Source organism: Leucopleurus acutus (genome assembly GCF_964270905.1).
Source record: "Leucopleurus acutus genome assembly, chromosome: 8".
NCBI classification, from domain to species: domain Eukaryota; kingdom Metazoa; phylum Chordata; class Mammalia; order Artiodactyla; family Delphinidae; genus Leucopleurus; species Leucopleurus acutus.
In genome coordinates this window covers 60691293-60710274 of record NC_139151.1, presented here as the reverse complement: position 1 = coordinate 60710274, position 18982 = coordinate 60691293, and the positions used below count along the sequence as shown (strand labels likewise).

At 37.6% G+C, this 18982-nt stretch overlaps 1 protein-coding gene across 1 annotated transcript; it reads left to right on the top strand.

The window, feature by feature from the left end:
• Positions 1-15539: 15539 nt before the first annotated feature.
• Positions 15540-18334, top strand: LOC309965459 (olfactory receptor 52K1-like; the record flags this gene model as incomplete). The annotated part of the gene is given in 5 exon segments (XM_082844988.1): positions 15540-15549; positions 17376-17524; positions 17526-17733; positions 17736-17905; positions 17909-18334. Coding segments are annotated over 5 exon segments (963 nt in total).
• Positions 18335-18982: the final 648 nt, after the last annotated feature.

Genomic DNA, 18982 nt, shown 5'->3' with positions numbered 1-18982 from the left:
AGCACCACCAAACCAGCTTTACAACAAATGCTAAAGGAACTTCTCTAGACAACAAACACAAGAGAAGGAAAAGACCTATAATAACGAACCCAAAACAATTAAGAAAATGGGAATAGGAACATACATATTGATAATTACCTTAAATGTAAATGGACTAAATGCTCCCACCAAAAGACACAGATTGGCTGAATGGATACAAAAACAAGACCCTTATATATGCTGTCTACAAGACACCCACTTCAGACCTAGAGACACATACAGACTGAAAGTAAGGGGATGGAAAAAGATATTCCATGCAAATGGAAACCAAAAGAAACCTGGAGTAGCAATTCTCATAGCAGACAAAATAGACTTTAAAATAAGGACTATTAGAAGAGACAAAGAAGGACACTACATAATGATCAAGGGATCGATCCAAGAAGAAGATACAACAATTGTAAATATTTATGGACCCAACATAGGAGCACCTCAATACATAAGGCAAATACTAACAGCCATAAAAGGGGAAATCGACAGTAACACATTCATAGTAGGGGACTTTAACACCCCACTTTCACCCATGGACAGATCATCCAAAATGAAAATAAATAAGGAAACACAAGCTTTAAATGATACATTAAACAAGATGGACTTAATTGATATCTACAGGACACTCCATCCAAAAACAACAGAATACACATTTTTCTCAAGTGCTCATGGAACATTCTCCAGGATAGATCATATCTTGGGTCACAAATCAAGCCTTGGTAAATTTAAGAAAATTGAAATTGTATCAAGTATCTTTTCCGACCACAACGCCATGAGACTAGATATCAATTACAGGAAAAAATCTGTAAAAAATACAAACACATGGAGGCTAAACAATACACTACTTAATAATGAAGTGATCACTGAAGAAATCAAAGAGGAAATAAAAAAAATACCTAGAAACGAATGACAATGGAGACACAATGACCCAAAACCTATGGGATACAGCAAAAGCAGTTCTAAGGGGGAAGTTTATAGCAATACAAGCCCACCTTAAGAAGCAGGAAACATCTCGAATAAACAACCTAACCTTGCACCTAAAGCAATTAGAGAAAGAAGAACAAAAAAACCCCAAAGCTAGCAGAAGGAAAAAAATCATAAAAATCAGATCAGAAATAAATGAAAAAGAAATGAAGAAAACAATAGCAAAGATCAATAAAACTAAAAGCTGGTTCTTTGAGAAGATAAACAAAATAGATAAACCACTAGCCAGACTCATCAAGAAAAAAAGGGAGAAGACTCAAATCAATAGAATTAGAAATGAAAAAGGAGAAGTAACAACTGACACTGCAGAAATAAAAAAGATCATGAGAGATTACTACAAGCAACTCTATGCCAATAAAATGGACAACCTGGAAGAAATGGACAAATTCTTAGAAATGCACAACCTGCCAAGACTGAATCAGGAAGAAATAGAAAATATGAACAGACCAATCACAAGCACTGAAATTGAAACTGTGATTGAAAATCTTCCAACAAACAAAAGCCCAGGACCAGAAGGCTTCACAGGCGAATTCTATCAAACATTTAGAGAAGAGCTAACACCTATCCTTCAAACTCTTCCAAAATATAGCAGAGGGAGGAACACTCCCAAATTCCTTCTACGAGGCCGCCATCACCTTGATACCAAAACCAGACAAGGATGTCACAAAGAAAGAAAACTACAGGCCAATATCAGAGATGAACATAGATGCAAAAATCCTCAACAAAATACTAGCAATCAGAATCCAACAGCACATTAAAAGGATCATACACCATGATCAAGTGGGGTTTATTCCAGGAATGCAAGGATTCTTCAATATATGCAAATCTATCAATGTGATAAACCATATAAACAAATTGAAGGAGAAAAACCATATGATCATCTCAATAGATGCAGAGAAAGCTTTTGACAAAATTCAACACCCATTTATGATAAAAACTCTGCAGAAAGTAGGCATAGAGGGAACTTTCCTCAACATAATAAAGGCCATATATGACAAGCCCACAGCCAACATCATCCTCAATGGTGAAAAACTGAAAGCATTTCCACTAAGATCAGGAACAAGACAAGGTTGCCCACGCTCACCACTCTTATTCAACATAGTTTTGGAAGTTTTAGCCCCAGCAATTAGAGAAGAAAAGGAAATAAAAGGAATCCAAATCGGAAAAGAAGAAGTAAAGCTGTCACTGTTTGCAGATGACATGATACTATACATAGAGAATCCTAAAGATGCTATCAGAAAACTACTAGAGCTAATCAATGAATTTGGTAAAGTAGCAGGATACAAAATTAATGCACAGAAATCTCTGGCATTCCTATACACTAATGATGAAAAATCTGAAAGTGAAATCAAGAAAACACTCCCATTTACCATTGCAACAAAAAGAATAAAATATCTAGGAATAAACCTACCTAAGGAGACAAAAGACCTGTATGCAGAAAATTATAAGACACTGATGAAAGAAATTAAAGATGATACAAATAGACGGAGAGATATACCATGTTCTTGGATTGGAAGAATCAACATTGTGAAAGTGACTCTACTACCCAAAGCAATCTATAGATTCAATGCAATCCCTATCAAACTACCACTGGCATTTTTCCGAGAACTAGAACAAAAAATTTCGCAATTTGTATGGAAACACAAAAGACCCCGAATAGCCAAAGCAATCTCGAGAACGAAAAAAGGAGCTGGAGCAATCAGGCTCCCTGACTTCAGACTATACTAGAAAGCTACAGTAATCAAGACAGTATGGTACTGGCACAAAAACAGAAAGATAGATCAATGGAACAGGATAGAAAGCCCAGAGATAAACCCACGCACATATGGACACCTTATCTTTGATAAAGGGGGCAGGCATGTACAGTGGAGAAAGGACAGCCTCTTCAATAAGTGGTGCTGGGAAAACTGGACAGATACATTTAAAAGTATGAGATTAGATCACTCCCTAACACCATATACAAAAATAAGCTCAAAATGGATTAAAGACCTAAATGTAAGGCCAGAAACTATCAAACTCTTAGAGGAAAACATAGGCAGAACACTCTATGACATAAATCACAGCAAGATCCTTTTTGACCCACCTCCTAGAGAAATGGAAATAAAAACAAAAATAAACAAATGGGACCTAATGAAACTTAAAAGCTCTTGTACAGCAAAGGAAACCATAAACAAGACCAAAAGACAACCCTCAGAATGGGAGAAAATATTTGCAAATGAAGTAACTGACAAAGGATTAATCTGAAAAATTTACGAGTCCATGCAGCTCAATAACAAAAAAACAAACAACCCAATCCAAAAATGGGCAGAAGACCTAAATAGACATTTCTCCAAAGAAGATATACAGATTGCCAACAAACACATGAAAGAATGCTCAACATCATTAATCATTAGAGAAATGCAAATCAAAACTACAATGAGATATCATCTCACACCAGTCAGAATGGCCATCATCAAAAAATCTAGAAACAATAAATGCTGGAGAGGGTGTGGAGAAAAGGGAACACTCTTGCACTGCTGGTGGGAATGTGAATTGGTTCAGCCACTATGGAGAACAGTATGGAGGTTCCTTAAAAAACTACAAATAGAACTACCATATGACCCAGCAATCCCACCACTGGGCATATACCCTGAGAAAACCAAAATTCAAAAAGAGTCATGTACCAAAATATTCATTGCAGCTCTATTTACAGTAGCCCAGAGATGGAAACAACCTAAGTGCCCATCATCGGATGAATGGTTAAAGAAGATGTGGCACATATATACAATGGAATATTACTCCGCCATAAAAAGAAACGAAATTGAGCTATTTGTAATGAGGTGGATAGACCTAGAGTCTGTCATACAGAGTGAAGTAAGTCAGAAAGAGAAAGACGAATACCATATCCTAACACATATATATGGAATTTAAGGGAAAAAAATGTCATGAAGAACCTAGGGGTAAGAAAGGAATAAAGATGCAGACCTACTGGAGAACGGACTTGAGGATATGGGGAGGGAGAAGGGTGAGCTGTGACAGGGCGAGAGAGAGTCATGGACATATACACACTAACAAACGTAAGGTAGATAGCTAGTGGGAAGCAGCCGCATGGCACAGGGATATTGGCTCGGTGCTTTGTGACAGCCTGGAGGGGTGGGATAGGGAGGGTGGGAGGGAGAGAGATGCAAGAGCGAAGACATATGGGAACATATGTATATGTATAACTGATTCACTTTGTTATAAAGCAGAAACTAACACACCATTGTAAAGCAATTATACCCCAATAAAGATGTTAAAAAAAAAAAAAGATGTGGCTCATATATACAATGGAATATTACTCAGCCATAAAAAGAAACGAAATTGAGCTATTTGTAATGAGGTGGATAGACCTAGAGTCTGTCATACAGAGTGAAGTAAGTCAGAAAGAAAAAGACAAATACTGTATGCTAACACATATATATGGAATTTAAGAAGAAAAAAAAATGTCATGAAGAACCTAGGGGTAAGACAGGAATAAAGACACAGACCTACTGGGGAACGGGCTTGAGGATATGGGGAGGGGGAAGGGTGAGCTGTGACAGGGCGAGAGAGAGTCATGGACATACACACACTAACAAACGTAAGGTAGATAGCTAGTGGGAAGCAGCCGCATGGCACAGGGATATTGGCTCGGTGCTCTGTGACAGCCCGGAGGGGTGGGATATGGAGGGTTGGAGGGAGGGAGACGCAAGAGGGAAGACATATGGGAACATATGTTTATGTATGACTGATTCACTTTGTTATAAAGCAGAAACTAACACACCATTGTAAAGCAATTATACCCCAATAAAGATGTTAAAAAAAAAAAAAGATGAGGAAAATATGCAATAAAATTTGATGACCATTTGGGATCAAAAAAAAAATTGATAAGCCTTTAGCCTGCCTCATTAAGAAAAATGATAAGAGTACCCAAATAAACAAAATAAGAAATGAAAGAGGAGAAATTACAACCAATATCACAGAAATACAATCATAAGAATACTATGAACAGTTATATTCCCCCAAAATGGACAACTTAGAAGAAATGGATGCATTGCTACAAACATACAATCTTTTAAGACTGAATTAGGAAAAAAATATGTAATGTGAACAGACCAATTACTAGTATTGAAATTGGATCAGTAGTCAAAAACCTCCCAAAAAAACAGAAGTCCAGGACCAGACATCTTTACAGGGGAATTCTGCCAAACATATAAAGAAGAGTTTTTAATACCTATCATTCTCAAACTATTCAAAAAAATTGAAGAGGAGGGATCACTCCCAAATCCATTATATCAGGCCACCATTACCCTGATACCAAACCACACAAAGACACTACCAAAAAAGAAGAAGAAGGAGGAGGAGGATAAAGGGGAGGGGGAGGGAGAGGAGAAGGAGGGGAAGGGGGAGGAGGGGAAGGAGGAGAAGGAGGGGGAGGAGGGGGAGGAGGGGAGAAAGAAAATTATAGGGTACTATCTCTGATGACTATAGATGCAAATATCCTTAAGAAAATATTAGCAAGCCAAATTCAACAATATATAAAAAGGATCATACACCATGATCAAGTGGAATTTATTCCAGGGATGCGAGGATGGTTCAATATCCACAAAAAATCAATGTAATACACATTAACAAAACACATATAAATCACATGATCATCTCAATAGATGCAGGAAAAGCATCTGTCAAAATTCAACACCGATTCATGATAAAAACTCTCAACAAAGTGGGTATAGAGAGACCATATTTCAACATGATAAAGACCATTTATGCAAACGCACAGCTAACATCATACTCAATGGTGAAAAACTGATAAGTTTTCATCTAAAATCAGGAAGACAAGGATGGCCACTCTCACCATTTCTATTTAACATAGTATTGGAAGTCCTAGCTTCAGCAATCAGACAAGAAGTAAAAGGCATCCAAATTGGAAGAGAAGTAAAACTGTCACTATTTGCAGATAACATGACAGTATATATAAAAAACGCTTAAGTCTCTACCAAAAAACTATTAGAATAAATGAATTCAGTAAAGTTGCAGGATACAAGTTAACATACAGAAATCTGTTGCTTTTGTATACACTAGTAATAAACTATCAGAAATAGAAATCAAGAAAACAATCTCATTTACAATTGCATCAAGAAATACAAAATATCTAGGAATAAACTTCAAGGCGGTGAAAGACCTACACTCTAAAAATTATGACATTGATGAAGGAAACTGAAGATGATACATGTAAAGGGAAAGATATCTTATTTTCATGGATTGGAAGAATTAATATTGTTAAAATGTCCATACTACTCAAAGCAATCTACAGATTTAGTAATCCCTCTCAAAATACCCATATTTTTCATAGAACTTAAATAATCCTAAAATTTTTATGAAACAAGAGACCCCAAATTGCCAAAGCAAACTTGAGAAAAATGAATAAAGTGCAAGTATTACCCTCCCTGTCTTCAGACTATACTACAAAGCTACAATAATCAGAACACTACGGCACTGGTACAAAAATAGACACATAGATCAATGCAACAGAATACAGAGCCACAAATAAACCCACGCACATATGGTCAATTAATTTATGACAAGGGTGGCAAAAATATACAATAGAGACAGTCTCTTTAATAAACAATTATGAGAAAACTAGAGAGCTACATGTAGATGAATGAAATTAGAACATTCTTCACACCATATACAAAAATAAACTCAAAAGGGATTAAAGACTTAAATGTAAGACTGTAAATCCCAAAACTCCTAGAAGAAAACATAGGCAGTGCACTTTTTGACATAAGACTTAGCAATATATTCTTTTCAATCTGTATCCTTAGGTAAGTAAAACCAAAGTAAAAATAAACAAATAGGATCTAATTAAATGTAAAGGCTTTTGCACAGTGAAGGAAACCATCAACGAAACGACAACCTACTGAATGGGAGAAGATATTTGCAAGTGATATGACAAATAAGGCGTTAATGTCCAAAATATATAAAGAGCTCATACAACTCAGTATCAAAAAAAGCAACAATCCAATTTAAAAATGGGCAGAAGACCTGAATAGACTTTTTTTTCAAAGAAGGCATACAGATGGCCAAGAAGCACATGAAAATATGATCAACATCACTAATTATCAGGGAAATGCAAATCAAAACCACAATGAGATATCACCTCACAACTGTTAGAATGACTGTCATCAAAAAGACAACGAATAAGTGTTGGTGAGGATGTGGAGAAAAGGGAACCCTAGTCACTATTGGTGGGAATGTAAATTGGGAAAGCCATTATGGAAAACAGTATGGAGATTACTCAAAAAGTTAAAAGTAGAAATACAATATGATCCAGCAATTCCAATTCTGGGTATATATCTGAAGAAAATGTAAACACTAATTCAAAAAAACATGTACTCTCATGTTCATAGCAGCATTATTTACAACAGCCAAGATATGGAAACAAGCTAGGTATCCAACTACAGGTTAATAGATAAAGAAGATGTGATGGTATTTAATAGTATACATATTATATATATAATATACATATTATATATATAAATCAGCCCGAATAAGAATGCCATAAATAAGAATGAAATTTTGCCATTTGCAACAACACAGATGGACTTGGAGGATATTATACTTAGTGAAGGAAATCAGATAGACATAAATACTATATGTTTTCATTCATATTTGGGATGTGAAATAATCTATAAAAATATTCATTCACTATGTTGTACACCTGAAACTAATATAATGTTGTAAATCAACTATACTTCAAAAAAAAAACCCAGAAAATTGCTGATGAGGATGTGGGGAAATTGGAACCCCTTATACACTGTTGATGGGAATATAAAAAGGTATAACTGTATGGCAGTTTCTCAAAAAATTAAAAATAGAATCATCATATGATCCAGCAATTCCAGATCTGTATATATATCCAAAAGAACTGAAAGCAGGATTTCAAAGGGATGTTTGTACATCCATTCCTTTAGTAATGTTATTTATAATATGTATGAGGTGGAAGCAACCCAAGTGTCTAAGTATGGATAAAAGGATAAACAAAATGTGATATATACAAATAATAGAATATTATTTAACCTTAAGATGAATGGATATTCTGACACATGCTGCCACATGGATGGACCTCGAGGACATTATGCTAAAAGAAATAAGCTGGTCACAAAAGACATATACTGTGTGACTCCACTTATATGAGGTACCTAAATCGTCAAATTCATAGAGATAGAAAATAGAATGGTGGTATCCCAGGACAGAGGGGAAGGAGGAATAAGCTTTTACTTTTAGTGTGTACAGAGTTTCAGTTTTTCAAGATGAAAAGAGTTCTGGAGATGGATGGTGATGATTGCACAACAGTATGAATGTATGTAATACTACTTAACTATACACTTCAAAATGGTTAAGATGCTAAATTTTTGGTGATGCATGTTTTGCCACAATTAAAAAAAACCATAAAGGAGTTCTAATATATGTCCTTATAAGAAGAGGAAATTTGGATATGGACACACACAGAGGGAAGACCCTGTGAAGGTACAGGGAGACAAATGCCAGGCACAAGCTAAGGAGAAAAGCCTCAGAAGAAACCAACCCTGCCAGCACCTTAACTTGGACTTCTAGCATCCAAGATTGTGAAAAAAGAAATTTCTCTTATTTAAGCCACCCAGTATATGGTGCTTTATTACAAGAGCTCAGCAAACTAGTACACCATCATACAACATCTTTCACAGATGTATTTTTGCACTTTTATCCAATGATCCCTTTGTTTCTTCAGAGACTACTGTTTATGAATTATGTACATCTATCTCTACATATTTCTATCTTTACTTTTTATCTTTGACAGAGAATCTCCAAGCCTGTGTCAAATGGGATATGAAAGGTTGGAAGTTGTCAAAGAGGGAAGGGTACAGAAAGAACCCAGAGACCTACTTATGCTGTTTCTATCTTTACTCTCATAATTCCCTCTGACACACACACACACACACACACACACACACACACACACACACACACATACATGTAAATCCCCAAGAAAATAAGATTCTACCTTTAGTTCCTATGTGGTCAAAACTTCTTTCTTGTTTTTTGTTTGTTTTTTTAGCATACTGGGGACAGTTGGAAAGCTTACAAATGACAGTAAATTCTAACAACACATAGAGAGTAACATGCCTTAAAAGAAACAATTTTCAAAACAGAGGTCTGCTTATCCCCTCGAGGACTTATGCAAGGAATATCACCAGCCTGGAGGTCATATCCATTCCCAATGAAGAAGGAATGGCTTTGTTTCCAGTACAAGTTCAATATCACAAGGCTCCCATAGTCAGGTGATACCTCTAACACCAAAGCAACCGTGATTAGTCACAAACAGTAAAAGGAAATTACCTTCTGTATTTGCTCATCTGAGTGTGGCATACAAACAGCATGAACAAGAAATAGGAGCAGCCTATAGGTACATAAAATTTTACTGTCACGCAGGAATATGAGATTATGAAAAAGAAGCCTGATGCATTAGTTTGGGCCTAGTGACGATATTTCTAATCACCTAATAACTAGACTTCCCAACATCCCAAATGAGGGTGCAGAGCTGCATATCACCTATGAAGTAGCAGGAACAGTGCCTGAGGGTAGGACTTAGTTCTGCTCAGCGATCACACAACTCCTTCCTTCTGTTACTTGAGTCAAAAGTCTTGCTGTTATCTTTAAATCTCTTTTCTCTTAAATCCTATATCTAATCTTTTAAGAAATCCCATTGGCACATTTTAGAAATAATACAAAATCTGATGACTTCTCACCTCATGCATTGTTACCACTTTGGTTATGAAACATCATGTTCTCTGGATTACTGTAGGACCTCTCCCTGCTTCTACCCTCACCTCCTTCCTCTGTTCTTATCACAGAATTCAGAAGCAAGCTTTTAAAAACATATGTCAAGTCATGCCAATTCTCTGCTCAAAACTCTGGCTTTTACCCTGAGAAAAATTAAGAACCTTTGCTAAGTCCTTACCTGGTCTAAGTTTCTGTGTGATCACAAAACTCAGCTAGCCAAAGACAAACAAACAAACAAAGGAACAAACAAGCTAAAAAAAAAAGTGCCAGAGTGGGTGTGAAAGACACATTAAAATTAATTAAATTCATGGGACCAAAAATAAAAAAAGAGAAAGCAGAATAAAATTGAATAATAGCTTTAAATGGGTAAAAGAAGAGAATAGCTTATCCAGAATTCTATTCCCAGTGAAAATATCTTTTGAGATTGAAGATGATTGAAAGAGTTTTATAAACAATTATTGATGGAGAGCATCACTACTAGGCCTGCACTAAAAGCAAAACTAAAAGTTCTTCAGGCAGAAGAAAAGTGAATCAGATAGAAACATAGAATTACAGAGAGAATGAAGAATACCAGAAAAGTTAAATATGTGGATAAATGTAAATTAATATTGATGCACAAAAGTCAGGAAAACACACATGGAATTGAGTAGAGATGTTCCAGTATTCTATCTGTTATCTCCAACACAGTTATCTAGCGTATGGTCACTCCCCACTCCATGTCTTTTTCATCCTTTCCCCATGACATCAGGCTTTAGGCCCCCAGAATGGAGTCAGGGGGCAAAATAAGGTATTTTGTCCCCTCAAGACCTGCCTGCTTTATCTGGCTCTTGTCTGGACATTCCGACTATAAGCTATAGTCGCTCAATTAAGTCTGTATCACCTCAACCTTCCTGGCCATGGCCTAGATCCCCATTTCCTATGAGTGTGCTATTTCTAACTTAACAGTGTGTCCTCTGTGCCATGATTAGCTTCCTCTCAATGCAAGCCTGTTTTTTCTCCATCTTGCTTGCTTTGGTCCTGATGCCAACTTTTGGACTATCTATGCTTGGTTAATTTAGGCTCCAACTTTAAAGGTATTATGCAGGAATTCCACTTTATCTTAACATCTCAGGGTATCAGGCCTATCTTTGGAGCTGGAGGTTGTGGGCTCTGGGGGATTGAGTTCACTGAATCAACTACCCCTGGAGGCTAACAATAAGGGAAGATAAAGTTAGGTCCAGGTATCTCTGTAGGAAGGGAGTGGGTGTGATTGAGGTACATAGATCTGAAATTACTTTTCTTGAAGTATCATGGGGAATTAGGGCAGGTAAAGTTCATGGGGGACCCTGATAAAAACTGGCTTCTGACTCTGGACTTTGCAAAATAGCAGATATTAAAGTCAGTTGTAGGTAGAAAGATCAACCTTTATTATTTATAGATGGTTGGTAATTATTTATTGATAATTATAATAATAGTAGCTTCTCAAATATGTACTTATATTCTCCCTTCATCCTGTGAATTAGGAAAAATTGAGAATATTATCTCCATTTTAGATATAAGAAACAGAGTAAAACCAGAGAAAGTGCCATTCCAAAGTTATAAGCTGGAAATCAGTGCCAATATGTAACATGTATGCAAAACAAATACCTAAGAGATGATCTTGGGCTTAGCCTGGTTCAGCTAGAACTCCTGCCCTTACAGGTCCTATCAGATAGGACTTGGTTGCAGTTTACATGTTCTAATGGGGCTCTCTTTCTTAGAAGACACTGTATATGTAGGGTAGGAATAAGGAGAGGCACATGAAAGACCAAGGTACAAGCGGGCTGTACCTGAAGTGCTCACAGCCTCTGGAGAGCAAGAAATGACCTTTGGGAGGCATGAATTGGCACCACTAAATATGGACAGGACATGGGCTGCAGAAAACCCCAGGGGTGGAGCCCTGGGATAGGGGAACCCTAGTGTCAACCCTCAGAGAAGAGATTAGAAAAATGTATCTGAGCAATCCAATTTCTTTACCAGGATTACATTTTTCTTTGTGTGAGAAAGGAGTACTTTCTCACACTGACTGTACTCTCACTCTCTGTACTGACTACTACAGAGTAGTCAGTTATGTTCTGAAAAGGTACAGAGTAAGCCAGGGAAATGTAGAGACTCAGAGGTAAAGTTAAATATGTTTGGTTTTGTGGAAATGCATATTTACTGAAAGTAAAGTTGCAGCAGGTATATGGGATCATTAACAGTCATTTATAGAGTGCTTGATATGTACCTGGCACTGTTTGGGGCACTGAGATAAACCAGTGAAGAACAAAAGAAGTTCCTGCTGTCATAATTTTGTTTCCTACAAAGCTAAGTCCTTGTTCCAGAGAATATTAGTAAGACATGCAAAAATACTTTCCAATGAGAAGAGGATGTTATGCTGATACATGCAACCACGGCTAGTGGGGGGTTCCTTAGAACTTCTATCATGGATGAAAAATTAGATGAGAAGCAACTATTCTAGGATTGGATCAGATACGGAGGTCTTCTAACAAAGTGAGGAGACATTTTCCATTAGTCTGGTTGTTCATGCTTCATTTGGTGAAATATTCAACACAGTATGTATGCCAGAGGTTGGGGGTCATAGAAGTGAATTAAGGTACAGTCCCTTTGCTCTATCCTTCACTTCAGAATATGGCAGGTAACTGTGGAAGGATAGAAATTGGAGAACAAAAGCAGAAATGTTTAAAAATTTTTAGGAGTCTTTTTTTTCTCTATTTTATTTTAACATCTTTATTGGAGTATAATTGCTTTACAATGGTGTGTTAGTTTCTGCTGTATAACAGTGAATCAGCTATACATATACATATATCCCCATATACCCTCCCTCTTGCGTCTCCCTCCCACTCTCCCTATCCCACCCCTCTAGGTGGTCACAAGCACTGAGCTGATCTCCCTGTGCTATGCGGCTGCTTCCCACTAGCTATCTACTCTAAGTAATTGACAGATGATGGTGGTTTGAATAGAGTGGAGGTAATTAAATCAGAGTAGGCAACTTTGTGACTTACTGTGGAGGTGGACCCAATTGGACCTGCTGATGTGGTGCAGAAAGTAAAGGGTGGAACAAAGGTTGACTTGATTTTAGGTGGAGCAGCTGATTGAAGAGGATATTGCATGTTGATGTATGAAATTCACACAGAGGGCAGAAATCAATATTTCTGCCTTAAGCATTATAGGTTGAGATATCTGCAAGACTGCTACATGGGGTTATTAAACAGACAGTTGGATATACTAGTCTGTGGCTCAGAGGGAAGGTAAGACATGGAAATTTATTTGTGAAGTTTTAGCATCTGAGAACAAAATCCATGGTAAACAAGTACAACACCTAGAAAGAGAACAATGTTCAAAGACTTTTCAGAAGCAATATTCTCCTTCCTCTCCTGTGTTTTAAGTTTTCCCTTGCTACTGGATAATTCTCCTCAGCTTAAAAACATGCCATTTTCTCTTCCTTCTTAAAAACAAATGAACACCCCCACACTTCCACACACACCCCCACACACACACACACAACCTTGCCTTTACTCCACTTTCCTTTGCAGCCAGTGTCCCTTTTACTGATGGTCTTTGCAGCAAACCTCCTCAAAAGAGTGAGCCATGTGAACCAATTTCAATTCCTCCTATTTTTCTTATCTAACTCAGTCAAACCAGGTTTTTCCTCCCTCTATTCAAAATTTTTCTTACCAAGGTATCCAGTTTACCTCATTTCTAAACACAAGGCCAATTCTCTGCACTGGAATTATTTGACTCATCAGTAGCACTTAGTATGGTAATAGTTCCCTCCTCCTTAATACACTACATTCAACAGCCTATCAAGACAGTACATCATCTTTAAAAGTCTCTGATAGGTTGCCCATTCTCAGTCTCTTTTGCTGACTCTTCCTCCATTCACCTCAATTTCTACTTTACTCCAGTTCTTAATATTGGGATTTAGTTCTTGGTTCTCTGCTCTTTATGAACACTCAGTGCCTTGGTGATCTCAGCTTCACAGCTATTAATATTATCTATTTCCAGTGATCATAAGTTTATATCAGCAGCCAAGGTCTGTCTTGAACTCCAGACTTGTATATCTAAATATATCAACAGGTTCACTTGGATTTCTGATTGACTTCCTAAATAAAACATAACCAAAATTAAAATGTTGATCTTCTCCTTCATAGCCTCCCCCATCTCAATTGAGAGCAACGTCTTTTTTCAGTTGCTCAAGCCAAATATCTTGGTGTCATCTTTGATTCCCTTTTCTCTCATGACCTGTATTTAATCTGTCAAAAAATCCCATGGCTCTTTTCTCAAATATATCCCAAATCTGAATCGGTTCTTACCACATATGCTGCCACCTTGGTTCTTAGCCAACATTCTCCTTCCCTGATTACAGCCAGCCTCTAGAGTCTTTTTTTCCTTCTGTTTTTGCCCTTACCATTTCATGCTATTCTCATTACAGAAGATGCAAAAAAACTTTAAAAATATATTTTTCAAGTCTATCACTTTTCTTCTCAAAAAAAAGTGTCAGTGAGAGAAATAAGCAGCATTTGCAAAGTTCTATGAAGACCTATAGGGCCCTGTGTGATCTGGATCTAAATATATGACCTCTAGAAATCTCCCACTCATTCACATCATCTAACTACATGGACCTCTAGCTGATCTTTGAGCCCTCAGTGTATTCTGTCTTAGAGCATTTGTCTGACTGTTCCCTTTGCTTAGAGTTCTTCACACAAGGGTAATTCCCTATATTCTCCATCTTTTATGCCTGTCTCATGTCCTCTCATCCACCTTTTTGCTCAAGCCATTGCTGTGGCAACCACTTGAGTGCAGTTAGAACCTGACTGCACCTTACTCAGCTGTTTCCTGCCCCTGTGTTTCTCTGCTCCATGGTGTGGTGTACCTGAAGGAGACTGCTCAGCTGTTCTGGAGCCTATGTGAACCTGGAAGTGTGAAGAAATTAACCCTTGACCTGGTGGTGGGGTGGAAACCAGTGGATAAATATACCCCTCTTTTGTGTCTTGAGTAGATAATTCTGAGGTGCCTTCTACATGGTTCTTCATGGGGGATTGGACACAGTTGATAGCATTATCCAGCTCAGTACTGCACTTTTGGATATGCTTCTCTGCTTTCTCGTTTTACCATGTCATCCTATTCTTGCTTCCTATTATTTTCTCCACATAAACCACCTGCATGGAACCCCAAGTTCTTTTAAAGAAGCCAGAAACCAAGCTAATTTATTTTCTCACCTCAATCTTTGCGTAAGTTCCCTTCTTGATCTCTTTATTTAAAATTGCTACCTTACCACTCCTCCAACTTCAGGATTTACTATCCTCATCACCCTGTTTTTTTTCACTATAGTAATACCTTCAATCATACTATGTAATTCAATTATTATGTTCTTTTATTAGAACAAACGTTCTACTAAAGGTATTAGTCTGCTTTGTTCTTGGATTTATCCCTAACCTATTCAGTAAAAATATTTTTCCGAAATTTACTGAATATATTTACTGAATGTTCTGTGAATATAAAATTGACCACAGCTCAATACTGAGCCCTTCAGGAATTCAATATTTAGAGGTAAGGCAGAAAAAGGAGTGAAATGAGAATCTAAGAAGGTAGGAAATGGTAATATCATTGTACCAAAGAGAAAAGAGGGTTTTAAAAAGGAGAGAGTTGTAATTCAGATAAAAGTTGCTGAGAGGCTGAGTTGCATGAAAGAAGGTAAGTTACAATGGCACCATCATCATGGAGGTCATTGGTGGTGAATGAGAGCAGTTCCAGGGAAGTAATGGGAATGAAATGTTTTATTACCAAATGCTATTTGAATCAGTTGAGACTGAATATAAGCATTTCTAGATGTTTTCTGTGAAAAGCAGCAGAGATTTGAGGTAATAGAAGGAAGAGAACATAAAAACAAGGGAGGGAGAATATTAATCAATATAATTTTTTAAAGAAAAGTGTAGTTCTATGGAGGAGGAGAGATGTAAATGGCAAATAAAGCTCTACAAACACTAAAGAATTATACAAAAAGATCTTATACATAATCCCACTTACACTCCCTACAGCCTTCACTAAGTGAGGTAGAGCATTGCAATTCCCCATTTACAAAGAAACAGGCTTGGAGATAAGTGATATGTGCAAGGTCATGCAGCTAGTATAAGTGGCAGTCATGATTTGATACAAGACCTTCAGATTCTAAATTTTTTCTCTACCGCGTGGAAAGAAATTAGGTTGTTTTCAATTTGGATATGCTGAACTTGTATTGCATATAAAGCATTTTAATGGAAGCAATAAAGCCTTGTTATTTAGGACACTGGAATTGGAGAAATCCAGAACCAGCTGCCTAACACTACTATGATATTTTAGAGATTTTAAGTTTCCAAAAATTTTCTAATATTGGCAAGAGAGCAAGTTCTTTCAGTACTTACTTTATTCAGTGTTATGGTAAATGTTTTAAATTCATTATCTTGTTAATGCTCATAAAAAAAACACATTACCTGGACCTAGAAGAGAGAAGAGTAGCTGTGTAAAAACTGGGCCACTCCAATGTTTAAGGATTCGAAAGAAAAGAGAAAAATAAGAGAAGAGGGAAAGATTAAATAGTGTTAGGAATAAAGGGCTTTTTTAAAAATGGAAGCCAGATATCAGTCTTACTGAAGATGAGAAGTCTCCTGTGATGAAAATGAAGGAGCTGGAAGATGGGTGGAGGGAGATCCACATGAATATGGAAGTTAATTTGAATTGAGATAACGGAGAATCAAAAGAGGTGGTTCATTTTTCAGCAAGCTGGAGGCAGAGCTGTATTTACAGAGATTTGTGGTTGTGGAAGGGACTTGGGAGATATATTCTAGAACAGTTCTCTCCAGTAGAACTTTCTGCAGTGATGGAAATATTCTGTATCTGAATGGTCCAATATTGTAGCCACTAGTTACATGTGTTACTGAGCACTTAAAAAGTGTTTTGTGTGACTGAAGTATTGAATTTTAATTTAATTTCAACAAATTTAAATAGCCATGTGTGGCTAGTGGCAACCACATCAGATGTAGTAGTATTAGAGAAGATATACAGATTGTGTGATTAATATGAGCATTGGAAATTGCATGCCCCTATTAATTGACTTATCGAGGCACCCAAGCCTGAGATTTTTGAACAGAACATTGGCTTTTGTGATTGTGAGTTTAGCTTGATTATCATATAGAAAGGTACCAATGTATATTCTAAGGAAATTGGTTTAAATGTATTTTTACTTCTTTTTATCAGGGTATTTCTGACATCACCATGAATACAGAAAATACTACCTTTTCTCCGTTCCTTTATAAAATTGTCTTGTGATATCCATTTTAATGATGTTTAATGTTCTATCTACTAAATGAGATTCAAAGTTCCTTAAGGGTAGAAAATATGGGTTATGCTTCTCCATGTCTATGGCTATGTCTTCTCTAGTCTATCAGGACTACTAATTTTGTTTAAGGTCCAGCAATGAGAATAAGGGCTAATCCTCCCAAGAAGTTATACATGGGAGAAGGGACCCTGTAAAAACTGACAAGGAGAATCTTTAGGAGCCTTGCTAGCCTCTAATATTACCTCAATCCATCCAGCTGCCTTCCTGTTGATAGGAATTCCAGGTTTGGAGCAACTGCATGTCTGGATCTCCATTCCCTTCTGCTTTGCCTATACTCTGGCCCTGCTTGGTAACCTGCACCCTCCTCTTCATCATTCGAGGTGATACAGCCCTCCACGAGCCCCTGTGCCTCTTTTTGGCCGTGTTGGCAGCCACTGATCTGGTCTTCTCTTCTACAACTCTTCCCAAAATGCTGGCTATTTTTTGGTTCAGAGATCAGGAGATCAACTTCTATGCCAATCTAGTCCAGATGTTCTTTCTCCACTCCTTCTCTATCATGGAGTCAGCATGGAGTCAGCCATGGCCTTTGACCACTATGTGGCCATCTGCAAGCCACTGCACTATATCACCATGCTTACTGGGCCACTTATCACCAAGACTGGCTTGGCTCCTGTGACTCAGGCTGTGACACTAATGACTCCACTCCCCTTTCTGCTTAGATGCTTCCATTACTGCTGAGGTCCAGTGATTGCCCACTGTTACTATGGGTACGTGGGTGTGGTAAGGCTGGCCTGTGGGGACATTCGCTTCAACAATATCCATGGCATTGCTGTGGCCATGTTCATAGTGGTGTTGGACCTGCTCTTTTTTGTCCTGTCTTATATCTTCATCCTTCGGGCAGTTCTACAGCTTGCCTCTCAGGAGGCCCACTACAAGGCCTTTGGGACATGTGTGTCCCACATAGGTGCTATCTTGTCCACCTACACACCTGTGGTCATCTGCTCAGTGATACACCGTGTGGCTCGCCGGGATGCCCCTCATGTCCACATATTCCTTGCTATCTTTTATCTTCTTTTCTCACCCATGGTCAATCCCATCTATGGTGTCAAGACCAAGCAGATTTGTGATCATGTGCTCAGTCTATTCCAGAGAAAGAATGTATAGATACACACTTTCTTCCTTAACCACTAGTCCAGGACCTATCAGTCCAGTGGATACTGAATTGAGATGGAGAGGGAAAATCTCAGAAAGAAAATTTCAGAGTTTGGCAATTCTCCAGTATGACAAGGTCCCACTCCTCACAGATCTACCAGTCAGATGAAACCGGGTGTGTCGCTATAGTCTGATAGCAGAGGTTTGACCTTCCTATTCTTATAGGTTCATCACATGATAAAGGAAAACATAAAGAACCTCTCAAAGCATTATTGTCATCTAGGTGAAAGACGGTCGAAATACTGCCTGAGATTGGCACAAGAAACTGAGGTCTTGGTGAACTCTTCATCCAGACTGAGGAATTGAACCACAAATTTTATGACTAAAATGCCCATACCACAACTAGTACTGAAATTGCCACAAAATCCTTCTGATAAGTGGCCTCCAGCCTCTGCCACTCTTTTTTAGCCTACTACCACTCAATGTTATTAGCTCTACAGTTGGACAGCTCCACTTCTGAGACTTATTCCTTCCATTAAGTCAGTTCCTTTCTGACTTCTGACTCATACTAATGACCAATTCTTTTATTGAACACTTAGCAGAAGAGTCTCCTGACATCCATTTATATAAACTTATATCATCATGTAACTAACTTTTCAC